Raw genomic sequence first — 23,273 nt, forward strand, 5'->3', positions numbered from 1 at the left:
CCCCAACATGTTGCCTGTAGAATCAACCCGGCAAGCATGATATTATTACTGAGAACAAACGTACTTGACTCTGCTTAAAAGCCTTGTTTAAGAATGTTAGATGTTTCGTGTGTTTGATTTTATGCATGCATAAGCTCTTGTATTTAGTACTGTTATGCTAATACTTTGTAGTAAAAGACACAAAGACAAATCTTGTCTGAGAGTGTTTCTTAAGGACTAGAACTCTGCATTACCCATATCAGAGTGAAGTACTGAAATGGTTCTAGATGGAATCAGGTTGTAAGAGAAATCTGACTGTATAGACAGTAGACAGGTGATCAGTGGTTGTCAGCATACTGACAATATAGCTTGAGAAAATCTCTGAACCAGGGCATATGCCACAGAGCTTCATGGCTGAGCAGGGATCCAAACGCAGGACTGCATGGATGAGACCCCCAACCATGACGCCACCTTCAAGCTACTTCTTTTGCAATTTGTTGCAGCTCTCGAATACAGCCAAATACAGTTGTCACAGCTGCTGTTGTCCATGTCCTACAGTGAGACGCCCAAGGATTCTGGGATGTGGGCATGTACCAGACAGCAACTGCCTTTACCCCTCTAATGAGCACATCTGCACCAGCAGTTTGAAACAAGCAATGCCAAAGGTATAAAGGCTTGGCTGGCACTCACCCGCTCTGCAGACCCAAGGACGAGACTCTCCAAGGAGATATAAGCCTCTACCACCCTGTTCCCCCACTGCCACTCTACAGGTTCTGCAGAACTATATCCAAGGCTAAGATTCAAGAAGCACATTCAATTACTAAATATATTTTAAGCTTCCCCAACATGAGGAAGTGTTGGGGGGAGGGGGGGGAAGAGACAAAGCACTTAAGACAGTATAAAAATGTTTTATTATTTTTACAGCCAATGATTGCTCTGCACAACTTACCAATATCCTATTTCGAGTGTATATGGCTTAGCGGCTACAAGGAGGGAAATAACCCAAAAGTAAAACACCCTTTTAGCTTGGGAATAACAGATGTGCCCATATAGAAGGACAGGACAAGCCTGAAGGACAGCCACTGTTGGACACCTGTCCAAGAACGGTGGGGGCACGAGGGTCCCCTTGGATGCAACGGAACTCTTGCAGCTCATTAATACCTCCTCCTAAGACCCTGAGGCCAGGTGTGGTAGCTTGTAAATGGCTTTACATGGAGGTGACATATAAAGTACAAAAGATTCCTCAGCAAAGTGGATCCAGAGAACCAGAGTCAACATTAATCCCATGCTGGCGACTTCAACCTACCCAGGATGACATCGCATGGGTGGCGTCGCACCTCTCAGCTCCCACCAGTGGAATGGCGGCTCACAATAAGGCTGTCACTCCAGTAGGTTCAAGTGTCATCTGAAACCACCCACTGAAACAACATCACAATGCCATGTCCCACCACAGGAGCCCTTACCCCGGTCAAAAATCTAAATCCCTCAGCTCCTTTCCAGCCTGGAGCACAACCCGCTGGCAGCCCGTAATGCTTCAGTACAGACTGAAAAAGCACAGGAAGCACAGACTGACTCTTGCCCTGGGCAGATAGCTCACGCACTCCAATGCTCTTTGTCATCCCAGTTTAAGATGAGAGACAACTGCCACTCAGAGCTTAATTGGTAGCCGGCTGACTGCTGAAGTCTAAGGAGCTACTCACGAACTTCCAACAGATCGGCATGGCCTTTACACGATTAAACCCAGACATCGAGGCTCAACATTCTGCATTGGGACTGCTCAATCTGCCTGAACCCCTCCAGACTATTTACACTTGACCTTTACATCCCCACAGCAATTAACGCACCACCGCTCCACACACACGCTTGCAGATACAAGAAAATCCAGGTGCATGTTTCAAGAAAAACTGGGGGTTCACACTGCTATGTCAGCCATTTTCAAACAGTTCCAGGGACGTCTGGATAGGGATTCCTCAAGGAGACTGGTAAAGGCAGACAAGTTTACTTCAAAGACAAGTTGCCCATGGCTACTGATCTTCCCATGGCACACATCTCCAGGGAGAGTGTGGGTTGTTCAGGCCCTCGGTTTGTGTGGGGAAATGGCAAGGCACGAGGGGTCTGGCCAGGGCTCAACCAAGAGTGTGGGTTGGAATGCTTACCACAGGGGTGGAGAACCAGACTTAGTTTCAGGGCCGGATTTTGTTTCGGAGAAGCACCTGGGGGCCACATTCCCGTGGTGGGTGGGACACAATAAAAGGGCTGGGGCCCAAAATTCCTGTATATTCTAACTGAAAGCTCTTACTGCTAATCACTTAGCCTTAGGAGAGGCATTTCAAGCTCTTAGAATGGCAGAAAATACACAAAACCTAGATTTCACCCCCACCCCGGCTTACTGGCATAGTCTGCAACAGGCGAGGGTTCCACGGCAGGTGCGCAGCTGTGACTTGATAGCCAAGTCAAGCATCTAAAATGGTTCCTTGAAGGTAGGGAGCTTGAGAGCCATGAAGCTAGGCCAAGAACCTCATGGTTCAAAAAGGCGTCCTTGAAGGTAGGGAGCTTGAGAGCCATGAAGCTAGGCCAAGAACCTCATGGTTCAAAAAGGCGTCCTTGAAGGTAGGGAGCTTGAGAGCCATGAAGCTAGGCCAAGAACCTCATGGTTCAAAAAGGCGTCCTTGAAGGTAGGGAGCTTGAGAGCCATGAAGCTAGGCCAAGAACCTCATGGTTCAAAAAGGCGTCCTTGAAGGTAGGGAGCTTGAGAGCCATGAAGCTAGGCCAAGAACCTCATGGTTCAAAAAGGCGTCCTTGAAGGTAGGGAGCTTGAGAGCCATGAAGCTAGGCCAAGAACCTCATGGTTCAAAAAGGCGTCCTTCTTGAACACAGGTTCCAGGAGGTGCAAAGGTTCCCTTTCCTGAATGAGGTATTGGCACAAACTACGAGGTAGACTGGAAGCTGGGCCTTGTCAAGGGAACTACTTGTTCCCAACTTTTGGTATCCATGACTCTTTACTCTTTAGTATGGCACACAAGAAATCAAGATAACATCATGGAAGTACATCCGAAGCTGATCAACCACTCAAATTACACAAACTGAGCAAAAGCTACAATGTGTAGCTTCAGCTGTCCTATTGGACTGAGGATTACAGTGAAAGGGTGGGGTAGGGAATCTCCCACAGAATGCCAGGAACTCTTCCTATTCTTCATCTTTTCCAAAGAGAAATTTTGAATTTCGGGATGCTTATGCAATGAAAGTGCATTATTCATTTTAATCGCCAGTTCGGGTGGTGGAGTGCCAATAGCACTGAAGCCACGGAAGGGCCACTGAGAAACAAGAGGGAGGCATCCGCATGCTTGGGTGAACTCTTGAGATATGTACAACGTTAAAAGGGGAGAACAACCCCCCAAATATCCCAGTGAGGGCTGAGGGTGCTCACTGGCTTCCAGGAACCATGGAATATTGAGTGGAATGTTGAAAAAAAAGGAAAACCAAGGGTAGGGATCAACTTTAGCCCTTTAGAATATCCTTGGACAAGGCTGGCTGGCTGCAGCCCCGGACAAGAGGACTGCTGCTCGGGGATGAGGACACACTGCAACATTTTATTTAAGGCCCTGCTTGTTTTAAAGAAATTTGTAGCTTGTTCCTTAAGGATTCCGGTTGCTGGATTTCCACACTTGTAATGTGGGCTAGGGCACCTAAGATGCAAAGATTCTTGGAACATAAGGAGGGACACACTTTTCTTCAAGTCTACAAGGCTCCCCCCAAAAGGGGGACACCTTGGATTCCATCAGTATCACAACACAGAGCAACATCAGTCCCGTGTGCCTAATTACATAACACTCACACGTACCCATTTGCCTGCTGATTCTGGACTTAGAGTTCACTCTTGAACCCCCAAAAACAGAATAGCCGCAACTGATGGAGCAAGACAGAAAAGCTGTTATCCAAATCCTTTTTCACTAGCGAGTAACTCAGATGAAGAGTCCCGTGATTATTTTTTTCTTTTTTAAAGCCTACTCCCCATCAGGAGAAAAGCTCCTGGTTCCCTTGACACAAAGAAGAAAAAAAGCAGACAAGGAAAGTGTAGCACGTGACAAGGAGTTCAAAACGAAGCAGCACGGAAAAGGCAGCTACAACACATCACTGTAGGGAAAAAATCTGGCTGGACATCTGGCCGCTTTTCTATACCCACGCACACTCCAAGCTTAAGGAAGAGCAGTTCTCCTGCTTATCTTTCCTTAGCTTAGCTTATCTTTCACTTCCCACACCCCAGATGCACACTTGGTCCCAGAGACCTCAGAAAGTTCCTAGCAAGGGCAGAAACGAAAAAGTGCGCCGGGATGCAGAGGTAAGAGGCAGCTCATGGGTGGGACAGAAGGCTCTGCCCTGAAATGGCTGATTTAAGGAAGATGCAGACACAATAGCCCTTTATCTCACAGAACGTATCTGCGCAACCGTTTCCAATTCTGTCTGCATGCCAGTCTCTGCACTACGAGCGAGTCACAACCGAGGTCAGAAACAGACTTTCGGCTTCACCGTTCGCAGTCGGAATCTCATTCAGTGAGGTGGAGCAGAGCTTTCCCCTCAAGGAGTTGCCTCGGACGCTTCAAGCAAGGGGAAGCATCAACCAGCACAGGAAAAGAAGGTGCCCTCGGCCAGCACGCACACCCTGCCAAACAAGGCAGCAAACAAGAGCCCATGCAAGATATAGGTTTAAATAAGCACAGTGTTCCATTTTCGGGTGGGGAAAAACTACAAGGGCTGAGCATGCAGCAAGCTCACCCACTGTGTAGGGCCCTGGCAGGAGCACTGCATGATGGGTTATGGAGTCTTGGAAGCAGCCACACCAGTGATTAAATAAGGAGCCTAGGTCAGTAGGTTTTCTGCCCCTTGGAATGCTGGGCAAACAGACTTGTGGGGGGGCCACCCTGACCCATTCCCCACCTCCCACATTAGCGGATTCCGCAGCCCCCTTCCCCACTCTGCAACTTCTCCAGCTCGACGGAGCGGACCAGCTCTTGCACAAACTTCATCTCCGAGGCCACCTGCTTGGCCAGGGCCTCAAAGCGGTTCTCCAGCTTCCGATACCGCCGCTTCAGCCCGTTGGCAGCCAGCGAGGCGCTCTTGGCCTCCTCCTGGGTCAGCCGCTTGAGGGCCTCCGTCTTCTGCATCTCCTGCCGGATCTGCCGCAGATCCTGGCTGATGGCTTCGTTCTCCTCCTTGTACCAGAGCTCCTTCTCCTCATAGATGGAGCGCAAGGCCTCGATGTCCTCCTGGAAGGACTTCTTGCTCCGCTGCAGTTCACGCAGACTCTCCTCGGCCACCGCCACCTCCTCCATGACCTTGGAGAAGCGCTCGAAGTTGATGTAGGTGTTGTTAGGGGGCATGCTCGAGTGTGACTTGATGGTGTATTCCTTGAGCCGCGTCGTTTTCAGGCGCCGCCGCTCCGGCTTCTTGCCATTGTCTTCGTTACGGACGTTCCGCCGCTTGATCACCTACAAGATTAAAGGTGGGGAGGGGGGCAGAGAAAGGCCGACATGGTCATCTCTTTCTCTCTCTCTTTCCCACACACACCATTTTCTTAAGTCAGTGGTTTTCAGACTTTCTTCTGCTTGCACGATCACGTTCACCACACATGGCCAGGCAAAAGCACAGAGTTGTAAGAGCATAAGAGCTAATGTTCAAAGAGCAACCTAACTGAACTGTGAACTTCCTGCAGGCAAAGCTCATTACTGCATGACTTCTAAACCCAGCATGTAGTAATGGGCTTACCACTGTTTCTTTGTGTTAAGGCCAGGGTGGGCAACTTGTGACCCTCCAGATGTTCTGGCCTACAACCCCCATCAGCCAACATAGCCCAATGGTGAGAGATAAGAACTTAAGAAGAGCCCTGCTGGATCAGACCAAGGGCCCATCTAGTCTAGCGTTCTGTTCACACCGTGGCCAACCAGCTGCCCATGGAAAAACCCACAAGCAAGACAGGAGCGCAACAGCACCCTCCTCCCACCCATGTTCCCCAGCAACTGGTGTACAAAGGCATACTGCCTCTGATACTGGACAAAACAGGGCTCCATCTCCCCTTGCCAGATCCACCCTGGAGAGAGGGAGGGGTGTGTGGGCTTGTCTCCAAGCTTGCCAGGTGGTCCAAGCATCCAGGAAGCAGAGAGAGAAGTGCCAGAAGTGCAAACATCCACTTGCAGCCTAAAGTGTTGGGACCCAATCTACCGCCTTTTTCTTCTGACACGGACTGGGCCACACAGATGGTAGGGGAAGAGGTGTAAGCACAGCACATGCCTCCCTCGTCACCCTCTCCCTTCAAGCCTACAGCCCTTATCAATAGCCTCCGTTAAAAATGAAAGAGGAAGATGTGAAAGAGGGATATGCAAAACCCTCGCTGTCCTTTGTTGATCAACTCACTGGTGAGGTGATCATTTCTCTCCTTCCTTCACCACCATGGCCACCCCTCAGCCAGGAGCTCTGGTCACACTGGCTGCTGCATCCCCCCGTGGAGGCTGTCCATGAGAAATGAGTGTGCTTGAAAATGCCAAGCAATTTTTTTTTTTTAAGAGGCAACAACCTGTTAGTTTAAGAACTGGTGCCTGAGTTTGCTTCTTTTCCTCTTCCATCCCCATTCCTGAGTTGTCTTTTCAGGTGCAATCCTATTCATGTTTAGACATAAAAAAAGGTCCTACAAAAGTCGTAGGACTTTTTTCTGTCTAAATATGCATAGGATTGCACCCTTAGATTGTAAGCCTGCAGACAAGGACTAACGTCTTTGTTACTTATGTAAGACTCCACTCTGGGAGACTTTTTGCTGAAGAATGGAGTAAAAATGAATTGAAATAAACAAAGTTTTGAAATACTTTGTTTTTACCTTAATCCATGGGTGCTCAAGACTTTGGTCGATCGTCATTCGTTTCCTACAATAATATAAAGAAGCAGGGGTTCTTTATTAGCATTAGGGCAGTGGCTAAATGGACTGAATTCCCTAAAGGGAATTCCTGAGCTCAGATCTTGCTCCTGCCATGAACTCAGTAATCCTAGCCAAGCCTCTCTCTCAACCTCCGTCCACCAAACTGCAATTTGGGGATAATAAGATTGCCTAACCTTGCAGGGTTGTTTTAAGGATTACATCTAGATCATGTGTGTAAAGTGCTTTGAACACTTGAAGATGCTATGCAAACATTAAGTATCATTATTATCCGAAGACTAGCAGGTCCAACATCAGAACCACCTGCCTCATCAACCCGGTTTGCACATAACCCAGGAACTGCCGCAGCCGAATAAGAGCAGGAGAGAAAATGAGGGTACTGCCTCCCACACACTTATTACTTTTGCTTTCAATAAACAACCCAGGAACGTTCCTGAGTTGTTAATATGACATCCAAAACCAGGAACTCTGGGTTGGAGATAACCTAGAGTTAACCCCCAAACAAACCATAAGCAATTGTTGGGTTAATGCTGGGTCATGGGTTCAGATGTCAGAGTAACAACCCAGAAATGGTAACAGCTGAATTGAAGCGGGCAGGCGTCAGGCTTCTGAGATCCACTTTGCTGTTGGTTTTTTACTAGAACCTCAAGGCCCCTCAACAGGAGTCCAGTCCAAATAGTGACTCAGGGCAGACATGATCGAGTAGAATTAAGGAACAGGGGGCCTCTGAGCACATGGCACAGATCAAGAATTTGTTTTCAGTATCCAAACTGAGCCCACTGTCCTTTCGCACAAAACTCCGCTCAAGCTTCTTTCATTTCAGTGGCCTAATTCAGAAGGGGCAGAGAAGCCTTTTTACTGCTGTGCTTGTTAAACAACTGTGAGTCAGAAACCCTTGCAGATCTACTGCAAATCACCCAGTGATCCACCAGTATATCCCAACATACCATCTGCCCACCCCAGAGCTAAATGAAACCTGTGTCCACCGCGAGTCTACCTCTGAATACCAGGTGCAGGGTTCAACAGTGGGAGGAAGTTATTGTCCTTCTGAGCTTCCTGGAGGCATCTGGGTTCAAGCCCCTACCTTTGGCCTGATCCTGCAATTCATCCTTATGTATGTTTTTAGACCAAGGCCACCTTGGAAATATTTTTCAACCCCATAGAACAGGAGGAGTCCAAAGCACATGGCTTGTAGCGCAAGTGCCAAGTTTCACCCAGCAACTCAAGATCTGTTAAATCCACTAAGGATTTCATCACCGCCATCCCATCCCTCTGCTCCCTCCCATCACCCGAGTCTCATACTTGGGATCCTTGACAAGCAGGCGCCGAATGAAGTCCTTGGCCAGCTCGCTGGTGTTGCTGAAGTACTCTTCATCAAAGTCATAGTTCACGGCAGAGATGTTGGTCAAAGTCTCCTGCTTTGTTTCACCCAGGAATGGGGACGCACCGCTTAAGCTGCAGGTGAAAAGGACACACGCACAGACGGCGTCACAGCTAAACCCCACCACCCTTGCACCCACAGTGGCAAAACAGCCTCTGCTCACTTAAACAAGGAATTCCTCAAAAGGCGGGTTGCTAGATCAGGCCGGCTGATGACCATTTGCTAATGTGAGGAGGCCTGCTAACCTTAGGGCTTACTAGACCACTTTAAGGTTCAAAATAGGAATCTGAGAGATTGGGGCCAAGCGCCACCTTGCAGCCCATGAGCAGGCCATCTAATGGACCGCTATTTTTACTCATCCTTCTCAAGCGTACATCACCTTGGGGGTCCTCAGAAAGGTGCCTCCTAAATTTATAAATAAACAATAGATAAAACTGGACCTTAATATACCCAGAAGCATCCCCTGTCCTGAACACAAATCCTCCCAGGAGGGAACCAGGACCCAAAGCCCTCTCTGCTACCAAAGCTAAGGAGGCACCACCCTTAGCAGCGGTGGTGCACACGCTGGTCACCTCTAGGCTTGATTTCTGTAATGCGCTGTACTTGAGGCTGCCTGTACATTTAGTTCGGAAACTTCAACTGGTACAAAATACGGCAGCCAGGTTGGTCTCTGGGACATCTTGTGGAAACCATATTATACCAGTTTTAAAATCTTTACACTGGCTGCCAATTTGATTCCGAGCAAAATATGAAGTGCTGGTTCTGACCTTACATGGTCTAGGTCCAGGGTACCTTAGGGAGTGTCTTCTCCCCTACATCCCAGTCCACCACCTAAGGTCCTCGGAGGGCTCTCTGACGCAGCTTGCCTAATGTGCGACTGGCAGCCACACGGCAGAGGACCTTTTCCTTCGCCGCCCCTCCGTTGTGGAATGACCTGCTGGTTGAAATGCACCTGCTGACCATTTTGAAGGTTTTTAAGCAGGCATTAAAGACTCTATTATTCCAGCAGGCCTTCCTTGTTTAGAACTCTGGTTCCTTTTGCTGACTTTTGTATACTGTTTTTAAGCTGTGTTGTTTTATTGTTGGATTTAAAAAAAATTGTTTTTAGTTTAGAGTTGTTTTTAGATATATGTTTGTATATACGGTCCATAGGCTTTTATGTAAATTGTTTTTAAACTCTGTATACTATATTATAATGTTTTAACTTTCGTAAACCACCCAGAGAGCTTCAGCTATGGGGCAGTACAGAAATTTTAATAATAATAATAATAATAATGCAAAGAAGAAGAAGAAGAAGAAGCAGCAGCAGCAGCAGCAGCAGCAGCACCAGCAGCAAGGCTGTCGATCTCTGCAGAGTGTGACGCTTTCTCAGTCTGCTCTGCAATACCGTGCCCGAATCAACCAGTGCAGGATTATCCTTAGTTCAGGATATCACTTGTAAGCAAGGCTTTGTTCTCCAGCTGCAAGTCGCTATGCTCAACATTTCCAGGTACATGTCCAAGATTGCACTTAAGTCATGCCTTAGGCTCTTGGAAATCTGGGGATTTCACAAGGAGAGGACATCCTGCTGCTCCCTTGGTCAGGATGCCAGTGTGGTCTACTTTCCAGAGAGGTAGCCATGTTAGTTGTTTGCAGCAGCAACAATACAAACCTACGGTGAGCTGGAGTTCACAAAAACTTATGTCATAATAAATGTGCTATTTTTAAGGTGCCACAAGACTCTTCCGTCAGTCTTGTCCAGATCCTGAAACATGAACTAAAATTGCTGCACAGCCCCCGGCCTGGAATCTCGAGTTCTAGCTAGGCCCTTCCTTGTCCCTGTGAGGTGTTTCCTAACACCAAGCGTGCAGTTGCTGGGTCCCAGAGTCTTCAACTGGTACTGAGGCAGCTAGGCAATACTGCAAGGCCAACTCAAGACTAAGATGGCCAAGGTGGAAAACCATAATGCAATCCCCACCGCTGATACATAGGCACACACAAATAATTAACCTGGGGCACACACCATCAGGAATTCTCCTGGACACTCCCCACTGAAGTCACACACCACACACACACACACACCACAAGCCACAATGCTTTTCAACATCAAAGAACATATGCTGGCTCTTCGAGCAAACCCCACGCACAAAGCATTTTATTTTAAAACACTCACAGGATATAAGTGATGACTCCGATGCTCCTAGGTGGGGGAGAAAAGGAGATGATCAAGAACTGGCATGCAAAAGCAGCTGCTTTGTTTAGAGGCAGAAATCACAGTGTGTTTATGGCCCATGCTAAATTGCAGCAGCCTTCCAGAGTCTAGCATGCGGTGGTCTCTGCCAGCTCAGCTACTGCAGACCTTTGAGGCGTAACTCGCCTTCCCCAGCTTGTGAGAACAGGGAGCTGCTGGCAGTTTGGTTCTCCAGCCAGGGGCTCCATCTGGAGGATGCAGCAACCCTCTGCTGTTGAACAACAGGCTCTCCTCCAATCCTCCCTCCTCCCAGCCTGACAACATGGTTGGAAAACGCTGGAAAACGACTGATAGGGGGCAGAGAGGTGCACGATGGAACCATCACGGTATGCGCTGCATTTCCACCAGCCCCTTTAAAACAAATAATTCCCTTTTATTTCAGACTGACCATTTACGACTTTAAAAGGAGGCAATTTGTCACTTCTTCCTACTTGTTGCCATCTGGGAGTCCAGCTGTTGGAGGATCTCCATCTCCTTCCATGAGAAGGCAGGTTCTTTTAGAATGACTTGGCTAGGAGCCGGACAACTCTCTTCACATCATCCCTTGTGTCAGTCTCTGCTAGCTGTACTACTTCAACTTGTTTTCTTGAATCCATTTTACTCTCTTGCCTACCTTACAGGCTGTAGCTCAGTGGAAAAGTAACTGCTTGGCATGCAGAAGGTCCCAAATTTACTCTCTGGCATTTCCAGGTTAAAAAATAATAATCCAAAGAACAGTACATGGATTGAAAAGTATTAGATAGGTATGTTAACGGAACAGATGATCCTTTTATATAGCGAATGATAATCTCGATAGGTTTTAAAAGCATTGTAAACATTTGTGTTTTAATTTAATCATGAAATATGCCATGTTATATATATTAAGGATATTGATTTTCAGCATGGCTAGTTACTGATTGTTGGATTTAACAAGTTAGTGATAATTTAAATTATTTATAGAAGAGTCTCTTCTGAACTGAAGAATGTTGACTTAGGGTGCAATCCTGGACAGACAAATGTCTTACAAAGCCCAACATTCCCCAGCTAACATGGCTGGCTGGGAAATGCTGGGAGTTGTAGGACTTTTGTCTGTCTAAACATGCATAGGATTGTGCCCGTAAATTGATACAAATTTCAAATAAAAAATACCCTGCAAAGGACCAAGTAAAAAGGGTGAAGAACCCGTGGTCCTCCAGATGTTGTTAAACTAGAACTCCCATAATCCCTGACCATGGCCCATACTTGCTGGAGCTCATAGGAGTTGAAGTTCAAGAATATCTGGAAGGCCCAGTTTCCCCACCTCTGTAGTAGAATGAGATAGGGAAAGGCCTTTCTCTGCCCAAGACCCTGGAAAGCAAGTCTTGAAGGTGTGAGGCACTTTCCCATGTTATCTATGAATGTATTAATATTAATTCATTCATCAGCCTCCCTCTAGCAGCTAAAACAACTAAAAAGATGGTTTTAAAATGCAGCAATAAACATATCATTAAACATAGAGCCAGCAGCAGTTGAAATACTTTTTAAAGGCCTGGGAGAATAAAAACGTATTTGCCTGGTGCTGAAAAGTCAACAGAGAAAGCACCAGGAAGACCTCTCTAGGGAGGGAATTCCACAATTTGGGGGCCACCGCAGAAAAGGCCTGCTCACAACTAGCCACCCACCGAATCTCAGTATATGGGGGCTGTCAGAGCCAGGCCTTCCCCTTCCTTGCCTCTCCGACAACACAATGCCACTAGTCCTATGTATTTGACTTTATAAATTCAATAAGAGATCCAGTTCAAGTTTATTTCACTCACCACATGTCAGCCTCCAGGCCCAAAGGTTCATAGTTGACTATTTCTGGAGCTTGGGGGTGGGGAGAGAAGAGACCAATCAGTAACAAAGGAGACCATCCATAGCATTTTCTTACATCTGTCCCTCAGTAGCCCTGTCACTCTATGCATTTCTTTCTTTTAAAAAAAAAAAATATTAATGTTATAAAACACATAAACAAACACAATGACAAAACCATGGTCTGCTGTAGGATTATTTGAGGGTTGTTAAGTCATGGCAACCCCCTGTTGGGAGATGAATAATCAAAACGGCCAGCCACCCATGTCACAACTCATCATGGCTTAAATAAGCCACTGTGGGCTGTGGTGATTGTGCAAACCAACCCAATAACAAATAAAACAATATAAAACCACTGAACACTAGTTGGCTAACATGATGGTGTAGTTCAGAGTTTAACTCATCAAGGACCCGAAGGGGCATTCAGACATATAAATTATGTCTATCCCTTTCAGCCTAGGGGGACTTTTCACAATGCCCCATGTGAAGATGAAGGGTGTATCATTTTTATTTCTGTTTGCATAGTCTATTAATTGTTTCTATGTTTCATAGAAACTGCCTCTGCTTAGTTTCAATCTTAGGTGTCTAACTTGCTTTGTTAATTTTTCTAGTGGTGCTATATACCAGTGTCTATTCCTCCATTAAGCTATGGTAACGGTCCTTTTTTTCCAAAACAATGCAATTTCCACGCATGCGGTGACCCGCAAAAAGTTTAGTAGTTTCTTCTGCATCTCTAGCATTTCCCTTCTTTCTGTGTCTCTCTCTCACACAGAGACACACACACATCACCACCTGCCTCAGGTCACCCACATTTTCCGATAATCCCTTTCCACTACATACCTACAAACTCCGGGGTGCCAAATATGTTTTTGAACTCGTTCCCTGCTTCGATCTTGTGAGCAATGCCGAAGTCGATCAGCTTGATGCGAGGGCTTGGAACGTTTTTGTCAAGGAGCATGATGTTTTCAGGCTGGAATGAGGAAACACGGGGGGGGGGGGGGGGTGATCGTGTCTGCATGCAGCAAATTAAGATCTGGAGCCCAGCTGACAGCAAAGAATTCCTGCCTGGCAGCTTCAGAACACCCGTCCTGACCTGTTGACACATTTTCTAGCTTGAAGTTGCAAAAACATGACAACAAAATGCTCAATGGAAAAATCATGTCCATTTTCATCTCCGACTTAATGACAATTCCCTGAATACTACAGAAATAGCGTGGGGAGCTCCCTCACCCTCTCCAAGAGATCTTCAAAGCCATCAAAAGGATCAGAAATTCATGATCTCAAAACCTTTCCACAAAGACCAGGGAACCATTTTCCAAGCCCACCACTCAAAGAGCAGTTCAGCAACAGAACAAGCTCTTAAGGAACGTGGGATTTTGTTCATTTCAACTTTTGCTTGAAACCCTGCATGTTTCTGGCCCTTATGGTTTCTGGAGGGTTGGGTGGAGAGGATAATAAAAAATGTGAAAGAATGACTGCTAAAGGCTCTGAAACCAAATGGAGGTGAGGCCAGGCCAGGGGGGCGGGCTGGGGGGGGCGAGACAGAGGGACACACATTCCCTCCAGGATCAGAGGCAGCATGCCTACGTACACAAGTTGCTGGGAAGCACGGGTGGGAGGAGGGTGCTGTTGCACTCATGTCCTGCTTGTGAGTTTCCTGTGGGCAGCTGGTTGGCCGCTGTGTAAACAGAATGCTGGACTAGATGGGCCCTTGGTCTGATCCAGCAGGGCTCTTCTTCTGTTTTTATCTTTTACAGTGCACAGCGTCACTGTGTAAATGGTCAGGAAATTTTGCAGTGCTCATCTTAGCTTTTCCTTGGAAAGGAATGAATTGCAATATAGAAATCAACACAGGAAGACTTACAAAGGAATCCAGGAAATTTATATAGCGGTTGATTAGAATTTGATAGAGAAACATATACATGTGATAATACCAAGCAAGCAGGCACAGCTGTGAGGGGGTTTTGTTCTTAACCACACTACCGAAAATCTTGTTGTTACGATGGGAAGGTCTGTATGTTGCAAGGACCTCAGTGGGTCCTGCGCACCTGCACAGTGCACGTGAATGTACATATGCCTCTTTCCTCCCTGCCCCCCGTAGAGTCGCTGTAAAGGAGAGCCACACAGCTTCAATGAGAGGCCTAGCCAGGACCACAATACCATTCACAAAGTGCACACAGCATCCAACCGGTGTTGTGGGAGGCACTAAAGGGATGGCAGCAAAACTTCTGCCCTGCCTGAACAACCCCCAATCTTTAGAATCGAGCCTGTGACTTCATTTGCGCAGCCCCAGCTGTTGCTGGGCTGCACCAAGAATGTGAATGAATATTGGGAACAGGCTTTTTTGGTATTTTATGACAGACAGGTTCTCTTTGAGGCACAAAGTACATGCCCCCCCTCACCCACTGGCCTGGCTGGAACCACTGCTGCTTGACTCCTTCCCTCCTTGCCGGTAGCAGAGATCCAAAGTTTTATGCCATTTTTGTTTTGTAGGCCACTTTGAGAGCTTTTAAAGTCCAAAGGCAGGGTAACCCCCACCCCACCCTGGCCCCCGAAATTACCAACAAACGAACGTTTGGCTATGTTCACACAAACAGTTGCTTCGGTTCAACAAATTTTTTAATGTGCTTTGAATCCCACATAGCACTCAAGGCAAGAAGGGGAACAGGACAAGTGTCCCCATCTCCTAAATTATAGCTGAATATTACCAGAGCGGGTCCCACTCCATGTAAGGCCCCAGGCCTGTAAGAGAGCTAATAGCAGTTTATAGAGGCTTAGAGATCCATAACGCTCTCTGCTTTGGTTCATTAATAAGTGCAATTTCCTTGCAAGTGGGCTCCTTGGCTTGTAAGATGAGTCAAAGGTCAATATGGCTCTCTCAGCAAATTCTATGCTAACGAGCTCTGGTACCGTTTATCTTATCCGAGTCTCAGATGTGCCTGGAAAGTGGAGCTCCATTTGTCTTAAAGCTATAGGTGTCTGTGCTGGGAACCAAGCACTGTTAGGCTATGCTGGAAAAGTTGCAGATGAACCCTAATTAACCCATGCGGCTGCCATGCTGCCTCACTGCTAACATGTATGGTATAAAACCCATTTTACCCCATGGCTCTGGGTTCAGAGAAGCTGTCTGATCCAACCATTGGGTATGTCTGTGTGCGGTAAGTACTCAATAAAGTCTCCTAGTATGTAAACCTGGATCTGGCTTATCACTTTCGCAGCACCTCCAAACCTTAGCAGCCCATGGCTGGGGGATACACTCCACCACTTCCTAAGTTGCCTGCATCCACCCAAAACTGTATTCCAACAAACACACAGCAATATGTTGTGTAGGAGATACCTATAAGATGGGGGGGGACCTGTGGCCCTCCAGATATTTAGGCCTGCAACACCCATAAACCCTCACTAGTGGCTATACTGGCTGATAGGAATTGTAGGCCAAAACAACAGGAGGGTCAAAAGTTGCCAACTTCTGCTCTAGAGAAATATATTGCTTTCTATCTACCAAACTGAGAGGCAACCCAGGATGACACGAGGGCAGCAAGTGCATGAAGCAGCCCAGTGAACAGATTCCTCCTGCTCCGATCTTGCACAGGCGGGGTCTCACCTTGAGGTCAAAATGGGCGATGCGTTTGGAGTGCAGGTAGTGGACCCCATCCAAGATCTGCTTGAGGAACTGAGTGGCCTCTTCCTCCGTCAGTGACTCCTTCTCGGCCAGGAAGTCAAAGAGCTCCCCGCCCGACACCAGCTCCAGGATCAGCACCACATCCGTCTTGTTCTCAAAGATGTCATGAAGGGTGATGATGTTAGGGTGCTGGATTTCTCGGAGGATGTTCACCTCCCGCTCGATCTCCTCGCGGCTCACCCCCCGGCGGCTTGAGGACAGCCGCCGCTTCTTGATGAACTTGGCTGCGTACTCAAGGCCGCTCTTCTTTTCTCGGCACTTCCGCACAATCGCAAACTGGCCGCTGAGTGCAAGAGAGAGAGAGAGATTGAACCTCTGATTACTTGTGACCCCACCCGAAGGGTTTTCCAAGGTGGGCTAAAAAGCATTATACAAATCTAAAAACAGACAGCGTTTCTGGCCTTGAACCCTGGCTGAGGCAGAGGTGACGCAGAACAAAGAAGAGAGCAATTTTAGTCTTGCTGGAATATTGTGAGGGTTTTCACGCTAATTCCTTCACAGGTTCTGCATTCAGGTTTCAGGATTTCATTTGTATGGTACTGAGGCCCTCTCTGAACATTTTTACATAGAAGCTTTCCCAGTCAGCACTCCATTGCTCCCAACTGCACCATTGTTCCGGCAACTGTGTATTTTCCCCCTCTGCTTTTCCTGCCAGCTCCTGGAACCCTTGGCTGTTAAACAACTGTAGCTCACTGGCAGAGCACAGGCTCTGCATGCAGAAGATCTCATGGACTGAACCTGGAATGTCCAGGTACTTACTTGGATCTGTTAGCGTATTTGGGAAAGACCCCTTAGAGAGGTGCTGCTCATCAGAGCAGACACTAGGCTACAGTGAGCCCACCAAAGTGTCTTCTATCAACACAGGCAATGGTCAATGTAGAGTATGCTACTTTCAGTCAGAGGGACCACTCAGCTTGGTGGTAGAGCAGCTAAGGTTCCAGGTTCAATTCCCAGCAGACCCTGTTTGATTAAGCAGGTGAGGAAGACAACAGTGACAGTTTGCCTTACTGGCATCTTCTTCCTCTCCTGCTAATACTGCTAAATAATACTATCTATGATAGATTATACTGGACTAGGGGGACATATAGCCTGTCCTGATATAGAGCCACGTCCTATGTCCCTAATTCAATTTCAGAGTTCAGGTTCTATGTTGTTACTACACACACACACACACACACACAAACGCACACAGGATATAATTAGAGTTGGCTGTACCCTGTGGGCCCAGAGAGCCTAAATTCTGCAACACCAACAAGAGAGGAATGTCGCAAGCAACAGAAATTGTACCAAGATGTCCAATTTCACATCATTTATCCATCTGTTTCTGTGTTGTTTTAATTGTGCTTCGTTTATTCCACCTCTAATCAAGGGGAGGGGAAAGAAACTATGGAAGGGCACTAGAGCCCGACACACCCAATGGCTGAAAACCTTATTCAGCAACCCCACTGGCATAAACGATTCACCAAATGTTACCCACACAAAGAAATATGGATTGTGTCAATATCATAATCATATGGATCCAGTTTGCGGGGGGGTGGGTTTAAAAAAAAGAAACCGGAAACCGGAAGCAGAGATTCTCAGATAGCTGAAAGTCACAGGCAATGCCACATTCTGTGGTGGTGCAGAACTGCTGTGGACAAACACAGACAACGCCCAGAGTATAAGGAGTCATGGCAATTTGGACTGGGGCATGAGCCTTCACTGAGAACAGCAAGTGCAGAATGACTAAAGTGTTACCTGCCCTGAAGCTTAAGGACAGAGTAGGCTCTAAATCAGAGTCTAACTTCCCAGCAAAGCCAGGTGCGCAACAGTCTCACTTGGAGACTGAGCTGCGCTTATCACGCCTAGCCTGAGCTGTGGTCAGCCTTCGGTGGTTGCTCAGGGTACAACTTTGACAAAGGTTTGTTCCAGGGAGCCACCCTTCTGCCCATTTCTGCAGCACAGTAACAGCAAGAGGGGCAGAAAACAGGCAGGGGAACTAAGGGTAGGGGGCTCTAAGAGAAAGGAGGATGGGCAGCAGTAAGATGGGGCTGATAATGAGTCCAGGGGTAGCAACAGAAGCAATATTTCACCAAATGACAAAACCGGGGAGAATGAACCAGGCCCAGGAATTCTGAAGAGCCTTTGCACTTAGCGGTCAACAGTTTGATATTTCTCCCCTAGGGATTCCCCATCCTCAGACCTGACCCAATCAGCATGGACCAACCCTACGAGTTCCCGTTCCTGCCTCCTTCTTCCAAAGGCTAAGACTGCGACACTGAGCTTTCACATTCCTGATGCGCCCAGCCTCCATGCTGAAAAGCACTTCCTGGTTTCTGTGTGACAATGAAATGCAGGGGGAAATCTACCATGTCCATTAGATAAGAGGGAGAAGGAACAGTTCAGCACACACATATGCATGCACCCTGCAAATTCTCCCATATCCTTTTGCATCCTCTTTTTTTAATAAAGCCACAGGGATTGGGACATTCTACTACGGCTCTTATTTACATTTTTCAATAGTGAGATCACACCGGCAAGCTGCTGGCTTTCCATATAAGGCTGGAGCTACAAAAAGGAGAAAGACGGAAAGGAACAAAAGTTGCCCGACAAGTTTCAGTTCTGCTGGCCATCAGCAAAATATATAGGGCTGGATGGCAATGATGCTGGCTGTGGGGTGGAGTTGGGTGAGCAAGGAATAGATTTCACAAAAAAAGTTTTTAAAAAATGCAAGGAAAGACACCTTGGCCTAAAGTCACCCTTCTGTGACAAAATATTAAATATTCACACACGCACTGACTACATAATGGCCTAGTTTGGACATAACATTCCTAGCTCAATAAGCCATAGTTTATTAAGCCAGGACAAGAGTTGCTGTTGTTGTTGTTACTATTATTTACTACATTTGGCCTTGCACGTTCCCTCGTTGTCTCCTTCCTTTGCACAGCAGCTTCAGTGTTGTTCTATTTAAACCAGTGTTCTCCATTACATCTGAAAACAGGGAACTCCAGTTTAATGTTAGTTTACTAACCAGGAGCAAACCATGGTTTCAGATCCCAGTTAGTAAACAGGCATTAAACCAGAGTTCCCCTCACCTTCTCCCTTCGCACACCCTTCTAGCACTTCAGTCCTGGTCTGTTTAAACCAGAATTCCCCATTATATCCATAAGGGGGGATACTGGTTTAATGACAGCTTACCAACCAAGTTCTTAAACTTCAATGTGATCCTGGTTTTAAGATCCCAGTTAGTAAACTGACATTAAATCAGAGTTCCTCAGTTCAGATGTAATGTGGAACTGAAGCTCTGAAGCTGACATGCGAAAGGAGCGGGTAGCTCATGAGCCCAATGCTCATTCCAAGCTTAACAAACAATGGTTTATTAAGACAGGAATGTTAGGTCAGAAAAGACCCATTACCCTTGAGCCCGCTCCCCCCACCACAAAGTTGTGTGGTGTAGTGGTGAGAGTGTTGGACTGGGAGCTGGGAGATCCAGGTTCTAGTCCCCACTCGGCCGTGGAAGCTCACCAGGTGATTTTGGGCCAGTCACAGACTCTCAGCCCAACCCACCTCACAGGGTTGTTGTTGTGAGGATAAAATGGAGAGGAGGAGGCTACTGTAAGCTGCCTTGGGTTCCGTGCAAGAGGGGAAAAGGCGGGATATAAATGCAATAAATAAATAAATAAGTTTGAGGCATGTGCACTCTGTCTCCTGCTCTCCCCACTTTCCCAAGATTTTGACTGCAATTTATAAATTCTCAGAAAAACCAAGCCTACCACCCTCCTCAAGGACACACAACAGAACCCTGCAAAGGAATCCGTTCAGCTCAGTCTAAAATATACTCACTTTACAAAGCAGGGCTGTAATCCTCAGACCCCTTTACCTGCAGAGTTGCCGCTAGCTTTCAGATGGCCCCAGGGAAGTTGCTTCCCCACTGAATTCAGTGGGACTTGCCTCCATGTAAACATCCCTAGGATCAGGCTGTCAAAGTGCTATTTCAATAGTATCTTGGAGCACTTTAACACAAGGGTTTGATGTCCCCCACATTACAGAATTCAGTAACATGGCGACACTGGGTAAGGACTTCACATCCCACACAAAACCGAAGTTGCAACGCAGGTGGGTACAGAGCGCAGGACAAGAATGAACTCCGCTTTGCCTTGCTACGCACTAGTTCTCTTTGCATGCTCAGAGGGGACTGCCTCCCTTCTGAGGATGGGCCAGAATGATTCAGACAGGAAATGTGCCTGAAAGTTTTCGCAATTGAGACATACGTCAAAAATGCTACAATACTGCAACTGGTGCTGTGAGGCCACCCTCTCTTGTGAAACGTTAGTGTGAAATCAGTACCACTTGCCTTGCAAAGACTTGTCCGAGAATCACATCATGATGTACAAATGATTCTACAGCCAAAGATCCAGCTCTTAGTTCAAACTAATATCTGAACTTTAGCCTCAGCGATGCAACAACTTCTTAGGCTTCAACGCTCCTGTGCTCACAGCTGTTCAGCCCCCAAAGCTTCCTTAACTCTTTACCACACACAGCCACTGGGGTCTCAAGGCTCTCCATGAAGGATGCTTTTAACTAACCTGAACTTTCATTTCCATTACAGAAGCCATACGCTGCTGATGAACGTTCTGTTGCTGATGGCTTCCCCCCCCCCCCCCCGCCCCAGTAGTTTGAATGTTTATGGATGCTCCATGACATCACAGCAGCTTAAGTCAAGAGCTGGGGGGTGCTAGCAGGCAATAGCTTGTTTTTAATGAATACAAACACACACACACGAACCTATATGTTCACCATACCTGGGCAGACAAGATCCTGGAAATTTCAGTTTTTTGATAGCTAGCAGTTATAGAAAAAGTTCTGAGGAATTACTGGCTGCCCTCACAGATGATGCACATAGACAAGGCCACAATAAGCTCACCTGCCCAGCTCTTCCTCCATCTCATAGTGGTCTTCCACATTTTCCTGGCGGAAGGTGGACATGGCTTCCACAAGGAATGAGTCAGGTCCGCTCCTCAATTCCTGGTGTTCCTGGTACCAGATCAGTAGCCAGAGCTAAAGGTGTGTTCAAGACGACAGAAGAGGAGTTGATACACAGAATGAACCAGTGTTGCTAGAACAAAGAACGAGCAAAACCACTGTACACCCCCCCCCCCGCGCAATGATCTCATCCCTCAAAACCCACTTATGTACATAAACACACAAATTCGGTCCTATAGCCCTAAATTGGGCCTCGGCTGACACCAACCCATCTTAACGAAAAAAAGTAATACAAATACTAATGTCACCAAAACTACTGAAAATAAAACGCACACACTTCCAAGGACTTCTCTGCCAGTCCTGCATCCCCTCCTTCCTAGCCCCCAATGACACCCATTTCCCCCTCATGCTTCCCAGCGACATCAGCTGCCCCTTCTCAGAGCCAGCCTCCCAATCCCAAATCCCCCCGCCGCAGCCCCACAGAACCCACCCTGCGTTCTCCATGCAAGCCCCGCTTGCCCGTCACAGCCCCCGCATACGGACATATTCTGCCCATCCCACCCTCCCAAACACCAGCCCCACACAGCCCCCCCCATATTTTGCCACAGCCTCCTATCTCTTACACCCTCCCCCTTCCCCCTCAAAACCTCCCATGCTCCCCCCTCCCAGCCCCACAACAAAGCCTGCCCCGCCATCCCTGGAGCCCCACGAGTGGGCCCCGCCCCACTGTTTCCACCCCACAGGCCCCCGCCACCACAGCTCGCTCATACCCTCCAAACCCCACAGGAACCACCCCATATTTTCAACACACACACCCCCCACACACACACACATACACACAACTTAATCCCCTTTCCTACCATAATCCACACAGGAACCTCCTCCCCCCCCCCATAAATCCATTCTCAGACTTCAGGCTTTCTCCAAAGCCCCCACCACACCTCTTCCCCTCACTATACCCACCCACTCTTCCTCACAGCCCCCTCCCACCCCAGCCCCACACTTCATCCAGCCCCCAAACCTGGATCCCATCTCACCAACCCTGCTCCCCAGGACTCCCCCCCCCACCCAAACCCCAGCCCCACAGAGAACCCACCCCAGAGCCCCCAAGCCCCCCCCCACCCCCTCACGAACTTCTTACAGGCGCCCCCACATATCCCCACCCCCCACACACACATATCCAGCCCCCACCTCGCAGACCAGGCTTCCCAGCTCCACCCCCCACCCCCCTTCCCCTCACAAAATCCCACCCCCCTTTTAAAAAAGAAAGCAGCCCCCCTCCCCTCCCCTCCCCTCCCCTCTCCCCCCCACCCCCTCAAAGCGCGCGGGACTCGCCCGCCCTCGCCCACCTCGGGCGGGCGGGCGCGCGCCTGGGAGGGAGGGGCGGGCGCGCGCCTGGGAGGGAGGGGCGGGCGCGCGTCCACGAGGGAGGGCGGCCGAGCGCGAGCCGCCCGCATTCCAGCACTCGCTCCCCGCTGCGTCCCCGAGGGCGGCCCAGCCCGCCTCCCATTGGCTAAGGCGCGCCGGTGACGCCACCGCCGCGGCGTTCCATCGCCTCTCCCCGGCCGGACGCGTGACGTCGCCGCCCCCGCCCGGCCGGGGGAGCCGTCCTCCTCCCCAGCGCCCTGTTTCCAGCGGAGGGCGGGCATCTCACGCATTAAGAGCCCTGCCGGGTCAGATCCAGCGCCCGTCTCGTCCCGCGGCCGGCCGAGAACCCGCCAGCAGGGCAGGCTCCGGCTGAGCGTCGGGGAGAAGCCTGGCTGTTAAAAGAGCCGCAGGACAATGGGACCCATGAGCCAGGGAGGCGGCGGGCTCTCCCGCATGGATGCATTCGAGGTGACGCTGGACAGCCATCTGCCGGGAATGCTTTGAATCGGATTCCTGCATTGAACAGGGGGTTGGGCTCGATGGGCTTACAGGCGCCTTCCAACCCTGCTGCTCCATGAAGCTGCGACAAGGGCAGCGGCACCCTCCCGCCCATGTTCCCCAGCAGCTGGTGTACACAGGCATACTGCCTCTGATACTGGAGGTAGCATATAGCCAGCAGGACTAGTGGCCGCCGATAGCCTTCTCCTCCAGGAATTTCTCCAATCCCTTTTTAAAGCCGTGCACGTGGGCGGGCATCGCTCCCTCTTGCGGAAGTGAGTTCCATAGTTTAACTCTGCTTGAGGTAAAGAAGCCCTTCCTTTTGTCTGTCCTGAATCTCCCACCATTCAGCTTCATGGGATGGCCCCACTGAGTTCTAGTATTATGAGAGAGGGAGAAAAATGTCTCCCTGTCCACATTCTCCACACCACAGTCAGACACA

The 23,273-nt window shown here is 48.5% G+C and overlaps 1 protein-coding gene across 2 annotated transcripts; it reads right to left on the bottom strand.

The window, feature by feature from the left end:
• Positions 1-871: 871 nt before the first annotated feature.
• DAPK3 (death associated protein kinase 3) lies at positions 872-22,450 on the bottom strand. 2 transcript variants are annotated; one of them, XM_084826232.1, is made up of 9 exons: positions 22,336-22,450; positions 20,907-21,040; positions 15,926-16,286; positions 13,162-13,291; positions 12,288-12,336; positions 10,435-10,461; positions 8,204-8,356; positions 6,845-6,890; positions 872-5,465 (listed from the first exon to the last, which is right to left on the bottom strand). In XM_084826232.1, the coding sequence occupies exons 1-9, from the start codon at positions 22,420-22,422 to the stop codon at positions 4,923-4,925; spliced, it is 1,530 nt and encodes a 509-aa protein (XP_084682358.1). In that variant the 5' UTR covers positions 22,423-22,450; the 3' UTR covers positions 872-4,922. The 2 variants fall into 2 exon arrangements, with proteins under 2 accessions (XP_084682358.1, XP_084682356.1); XM_084826230.1 differs by having other exon boundaries at positions 22,315-22,450.
• Positions 22,451-23,273: the final 823 nt, after the last annotated feature.

Source organism: Heloderma suspectum, chromosome Z (genome assembly GCF_057233095.1).
Source record: "Heloderma suspectum isolate Gila_16-S chromosome Z, 16-S_ref, whole genome shotgun sequence".
Taxonomy (NCBI): domain Eukaryota; kingdom Metazoa; phylum Chordata; class Lepidosauria; order Squamata; family Helodermatidae; genus Heloderma; species Heloderma suspectum.

Coding starts and splice junctions, on each gene's coding strand:
- DAPK3 (XM_084826230.1), bottom strand. CDS start 22,422: ATGCGGGCGGCTCGCGCTCGGCCGCCCTCCCTCGTGGACGCGCGCCCG. Junction 21,041..22,314: donor CGCGCGCCCGCCCGCCCGAG/GTGGGCGAGGGC, acceptor ACACACCTTTAG/CTCTGGCTACTGATCTGGTA. Junction 8,357..10,434: donor GGAGTCATCACTTATATCCT/GTGAGTGTTTTA, acceptor TTTCACCTGCAG/CTTAAGCGGTGCGTCCCCAT.